Consider the following 21,823-nt stretch of genomic DNA (forward strand, 5'->3'; position numbering starts at 1 on the left):
GGGTTAGAGGTGCAGAAGGCAGACACTAGAAAATCCCAAATGTCTCCTGGGCTTAAAGAATAGGAACATTTTTCCCCTTTCTCAGGTCGTCTTCTCCCCAATTCCAAAGCCCCCATCCATCTCAGTTGGGCACCCCTTGGCACACGGCATTGCGCAGCCTCACACAACGACTGGGAGGCAAAGACTAAAACCCAACTTGAGCATTCGAGCGTACACAGACCACAGCATTAACGCCCAGGTGCTCACTTCTCTAAATCTTCTGTAGGGCTTTCTAGTGCCCCAGTAGGAGTCAGGCATTGGAGGTGGGTGCTGGTGGTCCCCAAGGGCGGTGGAAACCTGCCCCTCTCCACTTCCACTTTTGTCCTCCGTCCGTCCCCAAAGGTCTTTCCACCGTCTGGAGCTGTGGTCAGGAATTAGGAGACCTCACGTTCCTCTGGGACTGAATCCCATTTTCTCAATTGTTGTAGCGTGAAGAGGGGTGTGGGAGGGGGGCAAGGAGGAGAGGCAGGAGGGGGTGCCGCAGAAGCAGCAGCCGCATGGGGGAAGGAAAAGAGTGGGGCGGGAACGTGGGGGGTGAGAGAAACGATTTCACTCTTTGTCACTCTTGAATTGGGGGCGGAGGGAAAAAAAAACCCCACTGTGGGAAGCTATAAAAAGCAAAGGGGGCGGCGGTGAGAGAGCAAACGGAGAGAGGGAGACCGATCCGCGCGCGAGACCGCTCCCAGGGCATTGCTGCGTTTCTGGCAGCCGTAGGCTGCCGGGTGTGAACCGGGAAGCGACCCTTCGCGGCGACTGTGCCTGCGCGCGTGGGAGACCTCCGCTCGCCTCAGACCTCCAGGGTCACGTCTGGGGCGTTCTTGATCTCCCATTAGAGCGTCCGCTAGCATTGTGTCCTGCAAAGGTGGAGGCTTAAAGCTTAAAGCGTAGTAAGGAAGGCAAAGAGGAGAAAAAAGCAACTGAGGCCGCGGGAGAAGGAGCTGGTGTGGACCTCCAGAGGGATTAAGAGGACGATTGGACCGCGGAGATCCGGGTCCAGAGGGATTAAGAGGACGATTGGACCGGCGGGACCACGGAGGTGCGGGGCAAGGAGCAACTGGAGCGGTGCGGTCTGTGGGGCTGGGTCTTCTTGCACCTCGGGTCACGCCTCCTTGGCGAGAGTGCTCCTCGCCTTTGATTGCTTCCAGTTACTGCAGAACTTCCTGCCCCGCTGGAGAAGCGGGTCTCGCTCTGGTCGCTCTCGCTCCTGGTCTGAAGCGTGAGACTGAGTTCACACGGTGCTGGGCCCCCCCAAGCCAAGTGGGGTTGGGGGAACAGAGCCTGAGATCCGCCTCTCCCCGAGTGAGGGGCCAGGTGTAGGGGTCCTCCCTCCTCTCTCATCCGCACCCCTCCCGGCTTTGCGCCTCCCCGGGGACCCCTCGCCAGGAAATGGCCGCGCTGATGCGGGGCAAGGACTCGTCCCGATGTCTGCTCCTACTGGCCGCGGTGCTGATGGTGGAGAGCTCACAGCTCGGCAGCTCGCGGGCCAAACTCAACTCCATCAAGTCCTCTCTGGGCGGGGAGACGCCTGCCCAGGCCGCCAATCGATCAGCGGGCACATACCAAGGACTGGCTTTCGGCGGCAGTAAGAAGGGCAAAAACCTGGGGCAGGTAGGAAAACACTCCAAATACACTCTACAGCAAGAGCGATAGGGACCAGCGCTCTTGAGCGCCTCGTTTGCCTTTGCACGCCTCAACCTTTCAAGTGCGTCCCCAGGTGTGGCGCGCACCACAGCTAGGGAGGGGTTCCCAGAACAGATCTTCGTGGGCAGGGGTGGCTGGTGGCTGCTGGTGCTGGAGGGTGTGGACCGGGCGGATTAGGGTTCTCTCATTTTTCCTTTGGGACATGGGCATGGTCAAAATCCAGAGCGTATCGGTGGGGAATGGTCCTTCTCCAAATTTAACATGGCAATGCTGATGATAATGTTAATAGCAGCTAACACATAGCAACTATTACGTGTCAGGCACCGCTCTAAGCGTTTACATATATTTAATCTTCACAACCCTATGAGCTAGGCGCTGATACTCCCTCCATTCTGCAAATGAAGAAATTGAGTTAAGGAGTGATGAAGCGATTTGCCCAAGGCACACAAGCTAGTGTTAAGTGGCAGAGTGGGATTCCAATCTAAACGGTCTGGGGCCAGGTCCTGGTCTCTTAACCATTACATTTTACAATGTGGAGGGGGGATTTACCCTCTTTCAGGTTCTGCTTCCCTCCCAACCACTTTCTTCCTTCAAAGAAGTGAGGTCACAGACAGAAAACTTCAGGACAATCCATTTCTCAATTCTCTAGCATTGTAAATAAATCATCCAGGAGGCAGCAAAATGATGAAGCGACATTGACAGCATCGCGTAACGCAGGCGACCAGGGTGCCTGCGACATAGCAAGGTACACGCCGGAGGCATTTCGCAAGCGGAAACTTTTCGAGGGCGTTTGTCACATTGTCATACAGACACACTGACAGTCGCTTGCAAAGAGTTACGCAAATATTCACAAACAATAAAACTAGCGTGCACACTCAGGGCCCTCTGTGGCCAGAGCGCAGCAGCCAGGAGAGGGGGCCTTGTGGGCACTGGGAACCACGACAGCTCCCCCTTTCTGCTCCTTTTGTAGCAAGCCAAAACCGAAAGCCAGTATGCCAAACAGCACACGCACCTCTCAGCACAACTGTCAACCCGTGAAAGCGGCTCATTGCCCCACAGATCCTGGGTTTCCTGGTTTCATCGGAGGACCTTGTTGCACCCGCTGTGCGAGCTCTTGGTGTCCTCCACTGCCCCTGCTCCTAGCGCAGGCGGCAGGGTGAAGTTGAGAGCAAGGGCCAGTCCTGGATGGACAATGAGGGAAAAGTTGGCCCGGGTTTGGTCCCCTACTGCCCTCTCACGGGGACAGTTTTGCTAGGTTTACAGTTCCAGAATGCTTCCTAGGCTTTGAAATGACAAACATTTCAGCTGTCTTCTCAAAGGAATACAAAGTCTACAACCACAGGACTTTTTTTTTTAAGGGTCTCCAGGGAAATGAACTATACATATGCGTGCATACTACATGCATAAATACTACATGCATACATGTCCTTTGCACATTCTCGCATGTCTTGTGCACATACCTCCACACTTATGTGACCATTGTCATTCCCTTTTACTCTTCCCTCTGAAACACCCAACACTTTCCATAGTAATGCACTTAACATTCCCTTAGATATCCATCATGAAACGAGGCAAAGTTTAGAAGGAAACAAAGCTGTCAATCCAAATCATAAGACTTTTCTCTAATGCTCCTAACTTCGAATTCTGCCTTGTCAGTTGTTGAAGAGAGCTAGATGTTTAGTTCAGCCAAGGACAGAGGGGTGGACCCAATGATCTTTTGAGGTTCCTATCGATTTTAATCAATGTACATCCTGTGAGTTTCTGTAAAAGACTTTCTGTTTCCGTCACCACTGGGCCCCAACACTTGATGTTCCTGAAACAAATTATCAGTTATGTCAGAACTGTCATTAGCCATGGGTTTACATGGACTAAACTGAGGAGTGCAGCCCAGAATCTAGCTTATGCCTTATGTTTTGATATGCCTATTTTTCTCTGTGTCCAAATATCTGCTCCTTAAAGAGGTTGCAACTCTATGTGGATGTCTTCAAATGGGAAATTGATTTATTTTTATAAATGAGTTTAATTTTCTTCTTTCTTTCTTTCTTTCTTTCTTTCTTTCTTTCTTTCTTCTTTCTTTCTTTCTTTAATACTCTCCATAACTTAGTGGTTCTGGGGAATAGATTTCATTATATTTACTTAACTGTAATACCATATCCTTAAAATTTGATGATGGGTTTGTGAGAAAATTGGAATTTATAAGAGATAGTGGTAACGTAAGATAAAACACAGTTGAATTGAAGTAAGATAGGTGGAAAATGAGAGGATTATCTTTTGTTATTTTCTGGCTTCTTACTTGTTTAGCGGGTGATCTAAAATGTATTCTATTATGAAGAAGCAAATGGAAAAATCTATCTTCTTTGAAGTAGAAGAATTCTTTGAATATTTACAGGTCTCTTTACCTTCTTTAATCTACTAGTTAGGTGGTTTCTGAAATTCTTTGTACTCTCACTTTCAATAATAGAATGGAAGTTAGAAAGACTATTCAAACAGGAAGATGCCACATCCTTTTTTGGAGAAAAAAATGTCGAATTGAAGTGTAGCCGAGCTGAATTTTTATCCATCAGAATAGAAAAATATGATTGATTGAGAAGATTGGGTGTTAAGTGCCAACTGATCAAACTAGCTAATTATGTAGTGTCATTCTGAGGCCTGATAATTTGATTTTCTCCCCCTCCCCCAATCTTGATGAATGATGCTGAAATGTATGTGTTTCAGAGGTACAGGAACAGGAAACTGTAGGATGCAAATTCAAGCAGGTATATCAGAAACTTAGTTTTTGGTCTTCTTTTCCTTAAGTGAAAATTGAATAATTTTTTTTTCTGATTTACTTTCAGAATATAGAATTAAAATAAAGATTTTATTGCCCTTGAAGAATAAATTAATGAAGGAATTTAATAATTCATTAATCTACAAAAGTGAAAATGAGAAAATAGGCCCGAAGCTTTTCTTGATTCGATGTAGACTGTTTCGTATGAAGAAAACATTCTTATTTATAGGAATTCTATTTATTCTATAGGTGAGATGGATTATTTGTAAATCATTCCTGGAAAAGATGCCTTTGAAGATCAGGAAAGATTAGGAGAGGTCAAAAAGAGAACATACTGTTCTCCAGAGGTGTTACGATTCTCATTTTTAGGTTTGCTTTCAAAAAGACAGTTATGAGCTATGATGGAAAATGACCTACAAAATTGAATATGGCAGTATTCAAGTGATTGATACAGAAGTAGCAAAAATGATTTCGTTGAATTATTCACATTTATGTTTTAACTTGGCTTTCCATTTTCATCTATTGCTTATGAGTTTTAAAAGATAGTGTATATGTATGTGGGATAAATTAGCTTGTAGACTGTTACTAACATATATACATGTCAAGATATTTCCCTTCCTAAAGAGATTATTGCAAATGTTCTAAGTTAAAAATAATTTTAAACAAAATCTTTTATATCATGTGGATACATATATTCTGAATAAGTACACCGTTGCTTGACATCACCTCTGGAGTTCGAAGTAATCAAGTTTTACAGGCCACTTTAAGAACAAATAAAAAAACAAGTAATTTAAAAAATCAATTTAGCTTTGTAATTCACTTTTCTTTTTTTCCAAATGGAAAACCTTTGGATTTGTGCTTGTAATTGCTTCTTTCAGTCTTCTTTACTCCTTGCTTTGTCTCTTTGAGACAGATTAATTTGAATGCAATGCTATTGGATTTTGAAATATTTTTAGAGGTTATGAGTAGAAGAGTGGAAAATAAGTACATTTTAAATGTAAATAAGCTTCCTGGCATGTGTCTCTAAAAAGAAGCTGAAAACCGGTTTAACATAAATTCGATTCCGTGATTTTCTCATATAACTTGGACATTTGGGCAGGTTTGGATAACGTTGTGCTGTGAAAAAAGAATGCTTGAAATATGTTGAAACAGAAGCTTGAGGGAGTCGGTTAGAGAGCCCTAATATTTGTGTATTGCATTTTCTTTAATAAAAAGTGCCACGGCTATTTGTATGTATGAATACTCAGGAAAGTGCTCATAGAAGTAAACTGTATATAAAATAGATGGCCTATTTGCTGTAGGTGATCACTTCACTTTTTGAAATTACCCATGACTTTTTTTTTTTAACCCCAGCCCAACTTTCTCCTGCTAGAGAGTAAACATCTGCAATTTTTTCTGAACATCACCTGATGCTAAGTGCAATCAGGAAAACAAATCATTTTTAAAATTTAAACTTTCTAAAATAGAAAGGTTTTGAAACAATCTGCAGTAAGGTTCATTTTCTTTCACTGTGAATAATAGAGAATTGATAGTCGATGCAAGTGGAAGGTGACCTCGTGAATAGCAAGAAAAGTATTTTAACGATAATCTAAGTAGGAGCATCCATCATTTTATTTTTGTGCTAGAGTAGAGAGAGCAAGGGACAAGGGTACTTAAACTCACTCCAGCTGTGACTTTGACCCTACCAGAGTCTTTTTTAGTACTCCCCTCCAATACAAACTCCTCCCAGGATGTTTCAAATCTTATAGTTTTTAAAGTAGAGAAAGCAATGTAATAGAAGGGTAACTGATGTATTCTGTTCTAGAAGAATGTTGCCGCTTCCTCTTCTTTTCCTTGCACAATCATTTTAAATGGATATTAAAATAACTTGTTAAATTGTAGAAGTCTTTTATAATACTCAACATATTTACCATTTTCGACCCACAATTTTCTAGCTGTTCATTCTTTGATATTGATGTAACATCAAAATGAATTACAATCTTTTTTCTGTCTGTGATTCCCTCACAGCCCTTTAAAGTCATTCTACTTCATTAGACCCCTGGTTACTTGTGCTTATCTATAAAAAGAAGGTAAAGCTGCTCCTAGTTACTTATCTCACAATTGAAAAGATTTATTTACTATGTGTGTCTGCCCATGACTCTCACGAGTCATTTTTTTAAAAATAATTTTGAAACAGAACCCAAAAGGAGAAAAAATTAATAATAGTTCATGGATAAATTTTTGCATTGTGTAGGATTGCTTTAAGATAACAGAAAGATTAAATATGGAATGCATAATGAAAATTTAGTATTATCATGGAAGGTAAGCAGAGGTTAATTTTCTTTTCCTCCTTTGTCCCCTCTTGCCAGGAGCTAGAGGACAGCAACATATTTTTCTCTAATTGTTTTGTTTTGTTTTGTTTTGTTTTTCAGGACAAATATAAACTATTCTCCCAAATGAAGAGGTCAACTGATATAAAATATGGGAAATTTTTTTTGATAGGAACATCTGTCCACAGGAAGAAAAGTCACCACCCAAATATTTTTAGTGGCTTCCCAACAAGTCTCTCGTGCTAGCAGCTCTGGGTTACTGCCCATGTCTCTGGGTTCAAACCAATGATGATGGAGGCCATGAATGATACCAACATCTAATCAGATGTCCTCAGGGAGAGCTCATCCCATAAATCCTTGTCCTTGGAACGATAAATTGAGCCAGATGAAACTTTAAGGCAGAGGGATTTCAATATCAGGTCTAAAATGCTGTATTTTAACTCAAGTAATTCGTTTACGTAGCATTAAAAAACAATTATTATTTCAACACTGATTCCATAACCACTTAACCATAATAGACTCTATTTGTGGAGTCTTAATAGTAGTTGAGATTTATCTATGTGCAATAAACAATAACAAATAACAAATGTAGCAATAAAATCAGAAAAAAGCACAAAAGTAGTATATTTTTTAAAACCTCATTTCTTCTCCTTCATAGATAAAAGGGACAAATGTGCATTAGTTATCCTTTGAAATATATTACAGTGCCTAATTTAATTGGTTGATTCCACTTATGTATTATAATTTGGTATATAGATAGTTACATATTTTATAATCATACGAATTCTAACTGCTGCACCCTGTCTAAAACAAATAAATAAAATTAATGAGGGAATAGGTACATTAAGTGGAAAAACATGAAAGCGTCACAATTAGGAGTACTGATTTCTTAAAATAGTGGATCTATGCAAACATTTCCTGAAAGATGTTAGTTCTCTGTACTATATCTTTCCAAATAAGAGTGTTCTTTTTTTCTGGGGACTGGAGGAAGTAAGCGGTCCTCAGACATATTATTTCCTTCACTGACTTATAAGTACTTATAGCACACATTAAATTCTAGTACAAAGTTCCATTTATTATTTACTCTGTGCCATACATTGCTCCAAATGCTTCATTATAATGAACTCTTTCGAACGTCTCAGCAGCCCTTCAAAGGGCAAGTCCTATTGTCATCCTTATTTTTATAAATGATAAAATATTTTATAAATGATAAAGCAATAATTTTTCTGAGACACAGAGAGGTTATGCAGTTTGTACAAGTCACACAGCATTAAGTGCAGAAAGGCAAAAAACACACTCTCCTGTGTTTATCTGCCTGCATCTGAGGGACACAAGGTGCCCACTGACACCAGCAAGGCAGAGGACTTCTCAGTGACCTCCCTGCAAGGATTGTGAGTTGGTTTGACTGGCATCACTCACATCTGATCAGATAAGGGAAAAATCATCAAGGGCTAGTGCCTCTGATTGCTTTTGCTTTTCCCTTGCTTTGGACTTCTCTAGCTTCCTTTTGGAGAATCAGATGATCTGTAGCAGCCCCACAGCACTATACTTTCCAAAGAGGTTCCAACTTCTGACTTGCCACTGACCAGCTTAATGTCTTTGGGAAAGTTACTTAATCTCTGGTTCTTTTTCTTTTAATATGTAAAATAAGATAAGTAACAATAGCAACCAAGAGTAATCATATTTATGTTACTGAGCCAGAGGGAAAGGGAAGCGCACTTATTTACTGTGCTAATGTCATTATTACTGCTACCATTACAGAAATAATTAAGACCAAGTCAAGTGCTCACGCAAAAAACAGAAAATGCTGCTTCATCTTCCCCACCAAACCGGGCAGGGGTAACTAAATAAATGCATGTGATGTGCATGAAGGAAACAAATGAACTCAGTGGCACCAAGGGCAAGATTGCAAAACAAAACAAGACAAAATGAATACACACACAAACATGCTATTACATTTCTTGTATCGAATGTTAATGTTAAGAGGGATGGTGAGTCAGTGCTGTCTTGTATAAAGTAAGCAAAATAGCATATAATTGAGTAATTGGTGAAATACACAGAAGCAAGGGTACACCAGACATTAAAATACAATCACAGTAAGTGAGGGTCCTAACAGCCATGGCAATATTAGTTATTTAACCACAGGAACCAAAATAATTGAAAAACATGTTAGACTCTGCTGCCGACAGCATTAATTTGGTATTCTCCAAAGTAAGATAGCCTCTGCAAAGGCAAGTTTCTTGACACTTTCTGCACAGCCTGGGGCCCAGAGAGCTTGCTGAGAATTTGGAAGGTTTACAACCCTTTTTTGAGTGTCAGCTGTCCTGCGAGGAGGACTTAGAAATTCGGGGTTCATAATTCCCATTCCACTCCCTTCACTTTCTTTGTTTTATTTGGACTATTCCAGGATTCAGGTGATTTGGAAGTATTTTAACAATGTTACATTAAGAGTGAAAGTCTTTTAGCATATTGGAAACCAGCTGTTTGCCAATAAGTGTTTCTATCTGGTAATGAGCTAAAAGACTGGGTTCAGATGGGATGATGGGCGTGGGGATTGTCATTTAAAACCAACTTAAATGACAGCTCACATTCAAATAATGGTCTTCACTTGCTCATTCTAGCTTCACTTCATCTTAACCCTTTGAAACTTGGCTCAAGAAGCATTGGGTTAATTTCTCTCTTGAAATCTTTTCAACAATCATCCTCTATGCTCGGTAGCCTATCCTTTATACTTAATTTATCCCCTTGCTTCTGGTGTTACATGTTTCCATGTTCCTTTCTGGATCATTCCTCCCTCTTTCTTTCACTGATCCCTCTACAACCTTCTGCCCATAAATGTGGGCATTTGCTCAAGTCCCTTCCTTACACTTCTTTCTCTGTTCCACTGTCTCCCCTTTGCTGAGAGGATTTCCTTCTTTGCAATCATTTGCCACACAGGCAGAAATCTACCCTTAGTTTGGTTAAACTCCTGAGCCCCCTTACCTGCTCAACTGTTTGGGACATCTTTCCAGAAACAAACAAACAAACAAACAAACAAGTCCCCATATCAAAAATCACACATTTTATGTCTAACTTTGAATTGTCAGGAGTTAGGCAACCAAGTCTTTATGATTTCTCATAGCTATCAAAACAAAACAAAACAAAACAAAACAGGTGAAAAGTGCCCTAGGTTAATCTAATGCAGGCCACAAGAATCAAGTCTGATTGCCCAAATTCTTCTCATGCTTTGCTCATCACTCACTGGTGATGAAAGAAAGCTCTGTAGATTCCCATGAATGCTCCATATTTAAATGCTTGGGATTTAAATGGCCTCCAGTTTTTTTTTTCTCTATGGTAGACCTGTTGTTAAAACAACTCATGTCTGATTAGAATGTGCAAATAAATCTGTAATGTATGCTTATAAAACATTACATATTATAATATGTGCATACACATTTTAAACAATATATAATGTTTATTTTTATAGCTTGAACAACTTACCACAGAGTAATTTTTTGCTATTTGCTATTTTAGAAATAATTGTTAATTTTTAGTGTGAAAAACCTTCTTAACATTTCCTTTCAACCTGACAGACTCTTAAACATGCTTTCATAACTGTGTAAGAGGATTCTTCAAATGTGCTTATTTAATATTATTTAAGATGGAGAGCTTTACAGAAAGAACCAAGAGAACCTTTTATCACCCAAAGGTTTCGAGACCTTGTACAAAACAGACAAATGTAGGCATAGTTGGAGCTGGCAGATACATTAGAAATCACCTAGTTTAACTCACTCCTTTTATATATGAGGGAACCGCACTAGGAGATATTTCCTGACCTGTCCCTGATGTCAGTGCCTGTGACAAAAGAATTTCTGTTGGAACTTGGATTATCTGACTTCTAACACAAGTCTTCCAAATAATCAAAAGCAACACTTTCTGTCAAATCCATGGTAACAAAGCGCTATAGAAGAATTAAATTCAGTTGATTTAAAAGCTGGTGGGAGATAAATTACACGGAGAGCTCTCTTTCAGCTCTGAATTTTGTCTGTCAAAATGTATTATCGAAGAGTACAATGTCATGATGACAACTATGTCAGTAGGATATATACAAAATTAATGAAGGGGAGGGGCTTTGACTGTATTGTCCTTGCTCACTTTTTCAGTCATGATACTTAGTGACATGATTAGCAAGAAGTCTGGCTGGAGAGAATCTGCACAGGAACAGCAGGAACACACAAAAGAAGGGAAGGAAATAATGGTGGGCTGGCAGGAACACAGATTGCTTGACCTTTGTCCAAGCATCATCTAGGATAGAGGCCAATGGCTTTAAAACTTTTCTGACAGCGATGCACGGAAAAAATTGTATTTTATGTTGTGATCCAGAATGCACACACACCCCTCAAAACAAAGTTTCGAAAATAAATCTTCTTACAATGGGTAATGCAGTGAGACATTTTAAGAAATTTTAGTCCTTTCCTTCATGTTCTATTCTATGTTAGTCTCCTATTCTATTCTCTCTCTTTTTCTCCCTCTTTTTCTCCCTCTTTCTCTCTTTAAAATGCTGGTCATGACGGGGCACCTGGGTGACTCAGTTAAGCATCCAACTCTTGATTTGGGCCCAGGTCATGATCTCACCGAGCCCTACATCAGGGCTTGGGATTCTCTCTCTCCCTCTCTGTTCTCCCCCCCCCCCCCTCCGGTGTGCTGGCTCTCTCTCTCTCTCTCTCAAAATTAAATAAACTTAAAAAAATAAAATAAATAAATAAATGCTGGTAATGACTCATTGAATTCATTGATCAAAATCTGAGGTTTGAAAACCTCTGCCCCATTTGATCCTGCCCTCACCCTGCACAGAACTCAGGGTACCATGCTGGGACATCAGCCATCCTTTAGGATCAGCACCAGTGAGGGGAGGTAGAAAGCAGAGGCAGGAAGGTCTTCATGGACAGAAGCATGCATTGTCTCAGACCTCTCCCACTTTCCCTTCTGCAACAGCATGTCGGCCTCTGGCCTAAATGTGGTGGACCTCTTCACCTACGATGTGCTTCACCTTTGCCTCTCTTTCCACTTTTAGGAGTAGGTGACCGATAACTATGCTGCACGTGGTACTTGGATGGTTCAGACATGTTTACTCGGAATCTGTTATCCTACGTTAGTATTGTTCTTCCTGAGTGTATGCTGTGTGCACTGACATATTTTATTTCTGAGAAAATGCAGTCGAAAATGGTTACAGTCTCTACACAGGATAGCAGGTGAACCTCAGAGAGCACGGGATATAGATTCAGAAGCCCTGGGTAGCCTATTGAAGAAATACGCTGGCCCTTGAAGAAATCATCCGACACCTTTGAGCCTTAGTTCTCTCATTAGTAAAATGTTAGTTCATAATAATATTATATTTTCTTATCTGTTTGCAAAATATAAAATATTGCTTATTTAATTAACATCATTAGAAGTTATTTTATGAAAAATAAAATTAAGACCTTTCCACCCTGAATTTATGAAGGGCCAATGTGAATTAGAGTCAACTCTAATGAGTTAGAGTTAGCTAGAATGAGTTAATCTAGTTGGATTTTATGATTCTGGAATCATAAATTCAGTTTCTGTTTTAATAGATTGATTTTTTTATATAAGCAGGAAGATTGAAAGTTGAAGGTGTTTTTTGATTTTGTGGGGTTTTTTTTCTTCTTATTTTGATTTTCTTGGATTTACCCAAAAATTGCAGTGCTAGTGGTTATACTTTCACCTTTCTGATTAAAACATAGTTTTTGTTTTTGTTTCATTCCTGCAGGCTACAAACTGCTCTCTTGCCTGTTTAGAATATCCTGTCTATGATATTCAAGGAGAGCTCTTTTTTTTCTATCATGTCAGAGATGTGTTACTATTTATGTATTTTCAATATATCTTGGAAAGACATGATAAGTGTCTTAATAATAGAAGTAAGTGTATTTTTAAAACTGTGAAACTAAACATGAGGGTCATATTTTGGACACACTATAGGCTATTGGGGTCAGAATGGATAAGTTTAGGGGAAAAGCCAATTGTAGTCAAGTTGCGTGGATGTGAAATCACATGTACGGTGACAGAGGAAATATATTTTGTTAGAATTCTTCAAACAGGAAAGTGGGTATTTTCAGAGCTGTTGAAAGCGTATTGTATTGCTAAGGAGGCATTTCCTAGCGAACAATGTAATAAGTCTTATCATTCACGTTACAAGTGCTGGAATCTCACCCAACCATTTGTCCATGCTAAAAATAGTCTAGGCTTCCTGCTTTCTATTCCTGCTCCTAAGCAATTATTCTCCAAAGTATAGGATCCTACGTCTTCCTTCATATTGAGGTCTTCTGCTGCTTTATTGTCAATCCAATTGTCATTGCTTTGGCTCAGACCATAATCATTTCCGGATGGACTATTTCAGTATTGTAATCGTTTTGTACTTCTCCAAACCATCCTCCGTACTACTTCTAAAGTGAGCTTTTTAAAGTAAAACTCTTATCAGGCTATTCTCCATCTCACGGCCATTTCTAGAGCGTGATGTCTGAATTTCGTGAGATGGCACACCATATCATCAATTATTTTGTTTCTCTCTACTTTATCCCTGGGGCCATACAATTGTTGAGTGGAAGATGTGGGGTTTATAACTAAGCCGTCTTACTGGAGTCAGCCTGCTCAATCACCGTGCTGTCCTGCCTCCTCGTATAAACTGGAGGCCAGAGAAACCAGCTAGAGAACTTTTACTGGTACACTTCAGAATTCAGATGTGGTTCCATTCTTCAGGTCAGTCAACTTGCTGATTGCTTACTTACTTCTTTGGTGTATTAGATGCTATAGTCATAGTAAACAAACATTTGTCTGACACATATGCCATGCTGGGTATTTGGAGTAGGTAGCCAAAAAAGCAAATGTAGTCTTCTTGTGGAATCCAGTCGGCATTTTAAGATTAAAAGAGATAGCCAGAAATGGTCCAGTCCATGCTTCTCTTTCTAATACAATATTAAATCTGGACAACCTGATGTGTTTTCTTTTCTAAAGAGTTCCAAGAATGAACACTTGAATTGCATCACTTAGTTATCTCATTATTTTAACTTTAATTATGTCAAAAACTAGAACATTCTGCTTTCTGTTTTAGTGGAGCATGAATAAAACAAACCTGGATATCAATCTGTATGTAAAATCCCTCCCTTATTAACAGAAAATGTAAGCACATTATTTTAATCATTTTTCACAAATTACACTCTGATTCCCTTGATGAACAGTCAGGCTGACCTGGAAGGGTAAGACCATCGCTATAAACACTCAAGAAGAAGGTCTGTTCATGTTGGACATTATGGCGACAATGTAAAGCAGTGGTGTCTGATTTTTCCTTTCTAAATATTTTAGAAGGAATTAAATTTTGAGTTTTTTTCCTTTGCAAATGCCTCACTATTCCCTGTGGAGGTCTGATCCTAATTTTACCATTTATAAAGGACTAAAGAAACATTAATGGGAAGAGGCATGCTTATGAGGAATTAGAAGAATAATAAGGAATAACAAAGTTGTACTAGTAGGAGGGTAGGAGTCTGGCGACCTAAAAATGGAAAGGTGGAGGGGGTGTGTTCAGTAAAGTAGACAAGATTTTACCGCAGGTAGGGAAGAGGGATGGAATGTGTGCTAAAATCCATCACAGAATGAAATTTGATAAAGATACAAGTTTAAAATAATCTCCTAGGTGTTGTTTTCTTTAAACAACCACACTCATTATTTTTTGAAATTAGTCATTACAGAAAACTCATCCTTTTGATATTGTCACTTAAATTTTGTTTTGGAACTAACTTCATAAGTAGTTTACATGTTTATTTTAGTCTACAACTTTATGACCACAAACAATGTTATATATATTGATTAACATACCACATTTAAAATGCTAGGCCCTGGGGCGCCTGGGTGGCTCAGTCAGTTGAGCTTCCAACTTCAGCTCAGGTCATGATCTTGCGGTTCGTGAGTTAGAGCTCAGCGTCAGGCTCTGTGCTGACAGCTCAGAGCCTGGAGTCTGCTTGGGATTCTGTGTCTCCCTCTCTCTCTGCCCCTCACCTATTTTCTCTCTCTCTCTCAAAAATAAACATTAAAAAATTGTTTTCAGGGATGCCTGGGTGGCTCAGTTGGTTAAGCATCCAACTTAGGCTCAGGTCATGATCTCACGGTTGGAGGTTTGAGCCCTGTGTCAGGCTCTGTGCTGACAGCTCAGAGCCTGGAGCCTGCTTCATATTTTATGTCTCCCCCTCTCTCTACCCCTCCTCTGTTTGCGCTCTCTCTCTCTCTCTCTCAAAAATAAATAAACATTAAAATTTTTTTTTTAATTTAAAATGCTTGGCCCTGAGTGATTTTATGTTGTTTCCATTAACCAAATAACCAACAGAAGGTAAGGATATCAAAGAAATGTGGTGTCATTTCTGAAAGCAATTCCAAAAAGTTCCAAAAGATATTCTGAGTCATGGAATCAGTATTGTGGTTTCAATTGTAAATCTTTCAATGCTGATTGCTTTAAGGTGGAAAACCATCAACTGGGTTTATAGTCTTAAAATTAAAAAAAAAATATATATATATGTAATATCTCGTAATTAGGTCTTCTCCATTAGAAGAACCTGGTCAGAATTTATATAATATGGTTATTATTTCTCAGAGGATCATGGTGTTCAGGAAGCATTTAATGAGTACAAGCCAGCAGTATGTTCCCCACCCAAACCCACTCTTTTCCTGAAAGAAGAGGCAGGAACGAATCAAACCCAGTGCAATTCCCTAGAGTCTGTCTGGTGACACACATAACTTTATGTGCCATTTAGTTAAAATGTGTACACTGAAGTCAGAAAAACAATAAGGTCCATAAAAAGTTATTTTTTAATGCAAATATAGTCTATTAAAATTTTAGAGAAAAAACTAAACTGCTTTAACTCAGTAAAAATATTTTTGCAATTGTTCAAATTAATACAGTGCTTCCAAAATGGTCTTTGGAAATCCTTGTAAATTTCCTTGCTTGCCCATTTGCCCCACTGCTATCTTCTCAACACTTTTCAGAGGGAAAATTTTCTTTTTTAACCAGAAAAATCTTCTTGAAATTACATTTCCAGGGGGGTCCTGGCCACACCAGCTGCAACACATTGTAACTGAATTTTAGTCTCTGTTTTTCTTATTGTTAACAGCACAAGTGACCAGCACTCAGGTCTTATGCCACTGACATCCCACTGATTGATTACAAATTGGATTCGAGTGTGTGCTGTGAATTTTCCTGTTAGAAAAATCCAAGCTTTCAACACAAAAGAGCAGCTATATTTGATGGTCTGGCACTTAAAAAATTAAGTTAGACCAAAAAATATAATTCTGGTTCTTAGTAAATGTCAATAAAGAAGAATGTAGCCCAACCTCAGCAGTAATTGTTTTTTCATTTCTTTTTTTTTTTTTAAATGGTCTTGTGGAGAGAGTCAGAGACTGAATGGAGAGAATGTTCTGATAGTTGAGACAAAGATGTTCTGAATTTTCAAGGACCATTTAAAATATCTTAGGGAAGTGGGGCACCTGAGTGGCTCAGTCTGTTGAGCATCTGATTTCAGCTCAGGTCATGATCTCATAGTTCGTGAGTTTGAGTCCTGCATCAGGCTGGTATCAGTGAGGATCCTGCTTCGGATCCTCTGTCCTCCTCTTTTTCTGTGCCTCCCCTGCTCACACTCTCTCAAAATTAAATTAAAAAAAAAATGTTTAAAAAAATAAAATATCTTAGGGAATCAAGGCAGGGCAATGTCCAGAGCAATGGACAAATTATTGATTTTGAATACATGCTATCAGATTTAAGAATCGCGTGCCCAATGACAAGCCCATTGCAATGACCATAATGAGATTTAACATAAGGATTTGAAAGAGTGATGATCTGCAGCTAAAATGCATGAAAAGGAAGAACATGACTGAAAGTTACTTGTGACTCAATCACAAAATCAAGCAGGAAAAATAGGCTGAGCTTCCAATCATAGTCATTGCTTATCTATGGTTAGGCAGTACACAATGTGAGTAGTACACAATACCTTGCTTCTAGAAGACAGGGCAACTAATATTTGTTGAGAACCTACTTCACGCCAAGAACTTTATATTATCTCAGTCTTCCCAATGCCCTATGAGCTTCTGTCATGTGCAGAGCACTCAGTAAATGTTTGTGAGAGGCAGTCAAGCAAGGAAGAAGTTGCTACAAAAGTGAGCATTTACATTATGAGCAAGCTCAACATATGGTATCTGAGGTCCTGTGATGGCCTAGCTTCAAATTCAGAATTATTTGATTGTAGTTTTAATGTAGAATAGCTTTGCCTTGCTGAGTTAGTAGGGAAGCCACCTTACACTTCTTTTTAGAATGGTCATTATAAAAAAGGCAAGAAATAACAAGTGTACATGAGGATGTGGAGAAAAGGGAACACTCGTACACAGTGGGAATATAAGTTGGTGCAGCTGCTATGGAAAACAATGTGGAGGTTCCTCAAAAAATTAAAAATTGAACCATGATATGATCCAGAAATTCCACTTCTGGGTATTTATCCAATGAAAACAAAAACACTAAATCAAAAAGATATATGCACTCTATGTTTATTGCAGCATTATTTGCAAGATATGGAAACAACCTGTCTGTTAATGGATGAATGGATAAAGAAATTATTATATATATATATATATATGCATAATGGAATATTATCCAGCCATAAAAAGAGTGAAATCTTGCCATCTGTGACAACACGGATAGAGCTCGATGGCATTATGCTGAGTAAAGTAAGTCAGGTGGAGATAGACTAATACTGTATGATATCTCTTACATATGGAATCTAAAAAAGAAAGAGACCACCAAACATACAATAAAAAACCAAGCTTGTAGATACAGAGAACAGATTGGTGGTTATTGGGGGCATGGGGTAGGAGAATAAAAAAAGAAAGTGGAGAGACACAACCAATCACTGAGACTGGAAACTGGCACAACTCCATATGCAATTAATTTAGCAAGTGTGTCTGATTATTCTTTTATGCGCTTCATTTCTTGTACAACATATTTGTTAATTATACAGAAACAGATTAGCATGCTTTACTGGAACATGAACTGAGAAAGAAAATGATAGTGGCATTAAATCTGGATTGCAAGTAATTTCTGAAGTCAGTCTATATTATTGGCTTAATTAAGATTATGAGTTCTTGGTTCCTGTGCCTGAAAATTAAGGTGAATATTCTGATCTTGGTCAAATTGGAATCTATTGAATGACTTTTGTGAGATCTTTGTTATAGTTACTATATTTTCAGGATGATACTGCAACTATATTTGTAATTATATTATATAGTTATAATTACATTATAAAATCTGTTTTTTTCCCTATTCCTATCAATTTTTTAAACAGTGAATGAATTTGTCTTCCCCATATTGAGATTTTGTTTTGTTTTGTTTTAGGGGTTTAACAACTTTATAGAATGAACCTGTAAATTCTAGAAACATAATCAAAGTCCTTATCTTCTTATCTCTGAGGAATAAACCAAATTGCCATAATCTTTAAAAGGAATAGACGATAAATATCTATCAAAGGAAAAAATAAACATTTAAAATATCTGATCATTACTAATAGTTGGTGAAAGGTAATAGATGGCTAAACAAGGACTTAATAAAGATAGTTTGTGGGAAATTCAATCCCCAAAATTGCAAAGAAGTGAGTGTTAATTTATACTCTTCTAAATGTCAGTTTTATTGGGGGGTGGGAAGGCAATTACTACTAGTTGTTCAATAGATTCTGAATTGTCCGCCATATTTTCTCTGTCCAGATTTTCATTAATGATCAGGAAGTCAAGGTGTGGGCCAAATGTCTCCTTATGTTTCAGAAAGACTAGGGAAGAGAGGTATTCCCTTGTTGGTCTGATTGTTGCGAACCCAGGGACAAGAACATAGAGCATTTTTGGAATGTGCACATGCTTAACACCTGGAATTTTCTGAGAGTTATAGTCATACTTCATCAGTCACCAGAATGAAAAGCCAAATGCCGATCTGAAGGAGAACTTCTGAGGCAATTCTTCTGGAGCTAGCAATATACCCTACTTGTCATCTCTCAGACATAAGCCTTTAATCCTCTCTTCCTACAATTGTTTATTTTAAAATGTGAGAAAGGCTAAGGATGTCACAGCCGAACTGTGAGCTTTCTCTTTAAAGAATCCCATCCTTCAAACCCATCTTAGGCAAAGGAACTGGCATTCCATGTGCTGAGCAGATGGTGTCCTACGGCACTGGCCAGCCCACATGTGCAGCTGGGCCTATCTGGCACACAGGTGTCCTGATTTGGACCTTCCTGAAATTCTGACACCACACTTTCCTCCATGGGGAAGTATGACTTGGCTATGCTGTTTTCCAGTGACAACAGATATACTGGCCTAACAATGACAGCTCTGACTAAGGGGATAACATAACCCTCTAACTCATATTTAGCTGGGACCCAGGGCATAGGGTTTGTTCTAAGAGTTTGGGCCAACTTTTTGGTTTTGATTTCCTCTTTTGTGTTTTGTCTTTCATGTCTCCTCCCTTCACCTCTTCGAATTTTGGGTAATTCTCAGAAGGGTGGGAAAGTCCCTTGAAGGGGGAAAATGCTGTCGTAATAAACAAAGTTAAGCATCGTACATCAAATGGGTGGCGTTTCTATTCATGGGCCAATATCGGGCAACCACATTCCAATATTAAGTAATCTTCAGAGTTTAAAAATGAGCAAAACCAGACAAATTCATTAAACTTTTCATAGCATTTGACAAAAACTACTGTGAAAGTAAAAGGCTATTTCAAAACGCCTTTGTAGGCAACAAAGAAGAAATTCAGTTGATGTTCCTTCTGCACAATCTCTTACATAATCATTTGGGCTCACCAAAAATATTTGTCAGTGCAGAGCCCAGATGTTTTGAAGTTTGTTTGTTTGTTTGTTTGTTTGTTTTAAAAAAAGCAATATTTAAGGACTTGCCCATTTCTTTCCATCTTAGTAACAGCTGCCTCTAACAACTGATGATAATGAAAATAGCTAGGTAGGAAAAACATTCATGGAAGTAATGAGGGAAGTAGATGGTATCACAGTTTTGAGCTGCCTCTGATTTTCTCTCTTTCACAAAACATAATTTCAAGAATTACGTATCATTTATGAAAAGCTACTCATCTTCACTCAAGTATGCCCTACAAAATGGATTGGCCCTGCCTTTAGGTAAGCAGACATAATTACTCAGCTCAAGGGGGAATTAAAGTTTATTACCCAGAGGAGATTTTATATCACTGTGTTAAGATAATTCAACCATTCCCATTGATCTAAAAGGGACAATAAAATATGGAAGAGATATTCTGATTACCAAGAAGTAAAGGTTTATTCCAGAGAATGACTGGTTTGATATTGATTCTGGACTGCATCACAAAGCAGATTATGAAATTCAGTACTTAGGGAAATAGATATACCCAAGAAATAACACAGATTACTTAGAATAAATCATGAAAAACTAATTTTATTATTTCTTGGACAAGGAATTTGTCTGGTCTCAGTATAATACGTGCCATCTATAGTCACTCCCTTCATGATTTAATGATTTTAGGGCTTTAAATACCACCATATGCCAATGACTCCCATGTTTGTATCTCTAGGCAAAACCTCTCTTGAGCTTCAGCGTAAGATACCCAAATTCCAAGCCAACAGTTCCACTAACAGATACTTCAAACTGACCATGTTAAAATCCCATCTTGTCCCTTTTCCTAACCTGTTGCACCTATGGATTCCTTACCTCATTTGACATTAAATTCATTTTTCGAATTTCTCAAAGGACTAGGATTCATCTGCAACTTTTTTCTTTCCCTCACACTCACATTTAGCCCATTAGGAAAGATTTTTAGCTCTGTAGATCAAAACAGGCATCTCTATAAAGGTATGAATTAATAGTAGCTCACAGAAAAATGACTTAGGAATTTAAATTTGGCTGAATAAGATGCACATGCAGCAGAGCAGACCTTCCTAAGAAAATAACATCATACATATGTGAGAAACATATTTAGTTTATAGTCTAGGTGGTGTTTTATCTTTATAAATTCATAACTAAAAAAAAATTAGAAACCCATTCAATCATCAGTTCTGCCCAGAGGTGTTGCCAGGGCAGGAAAAAATTACTCAAGTGGCATTCCTTTGCCATATCCTATAAAAACAAAACACTTTGTCAGTTCTGTTCTTTGTTAGTAAGACTGGGTTCTTTAATCATTTTTTTTTAGTGACTAGAAAACATTGAAAGTCATATATCAGCTATGTTTTCTTGACACCTTACAAATGTTTTTGTTTGTTTACTTTTTCTCTATGTTAGGATACATATAACTAGCAGTGGGTGCTAAACAGACAAGGAGAATGATTTCTTAGATTGGCCATGATGTTCTCTAATAGTCTTATATAGAGATGTGACTTAGCTTCCCAAACTCAGACTTTCAAATCACTTTGCTTTAATTTGACTCTTTGGGAGGGGAAGGCTTATTTATTATTTAGGAAAAGGGAAATGATAGCACACAGGAGGTGTTATGATATTGTTATCACACTATTTAGCATAGTCCCAATTTTTATCATAATATTAAATTTCTCTCCTTTAGTGTTCAATCATATTACCAATATGATTTATCTGTCATACTGGTACATAGACATTTGAGGAAAATTGTATTTCATTTCAGCAACTAAAAGTATCTTCTTTTGCCTAAATTTCAGTTATTCTGTAATCCCATTTATAGGACTTAGTATCTGTGTCTCAAGAGAGATGAAAGATACAAAATTAACATTGTGATATTGACAAATTAACGAATGAGACAGATGATAGAGCCTAGATATAGATTAGAACATCAATCATTAAGAAAAGAAGGAACTATTCAAAAACGAATGGTGGAAAAATCGAGTATTTACATTGGAAAAAACTGATATTGTAATACTACCTTACTACATATAAAAATCCATTCCAATGTGTTAGTGCTCATAACTATAGATAAAAAAATATTAAAATTTTAGAATAAAATACAGTAAATATCTTTCAAACCCTGATAAGAAGAGATTTTTTTTAGCAAGGC

General features: G+C 38.6%; 1 protein-coding gene across 1 annotated transcript in view; it reads left to right on the top strand.

Annotated features, from left to right (window-relative positions):
- The first annotated feature begins 694 nt into the window (after positions 1-694).
- DKK2 (dickkopf WNT signaling pathway inhibitor 2) overlaps positions 695-21,823 on the top strand; it is a 103,507-nt gene continuing 82,378 nt past the window's right edge. The window contains exon 1 of the mRNA XM_058721727.1: positions 695-1,647. Coding sequence (XP_058577710.1) covers positions 1,426-1,647 — 222 coding nt within the window. The 5' untranslated portion in view covers positions 695-1,425. The remainder of the gene's footprint in view (positions 1,648-21,823) is intronic.

This window comes from Neofelis nebulosa, chromosome 3 (genome assembly GCF_028018385.1).
Source record: "Neofelis nebulosa isolate mNeoNeb1 chromosome 3, mNeoNeb1.pri, whole genome shotgun sequence".
In the NCBI taxonomy this organism is placed as follows: domain Eukaryota; kingdom Metazoa; phylum Chordata; class Mammalia; order Carnivora; family Felidae; genus Neofelis; species Neofelis nebulosa.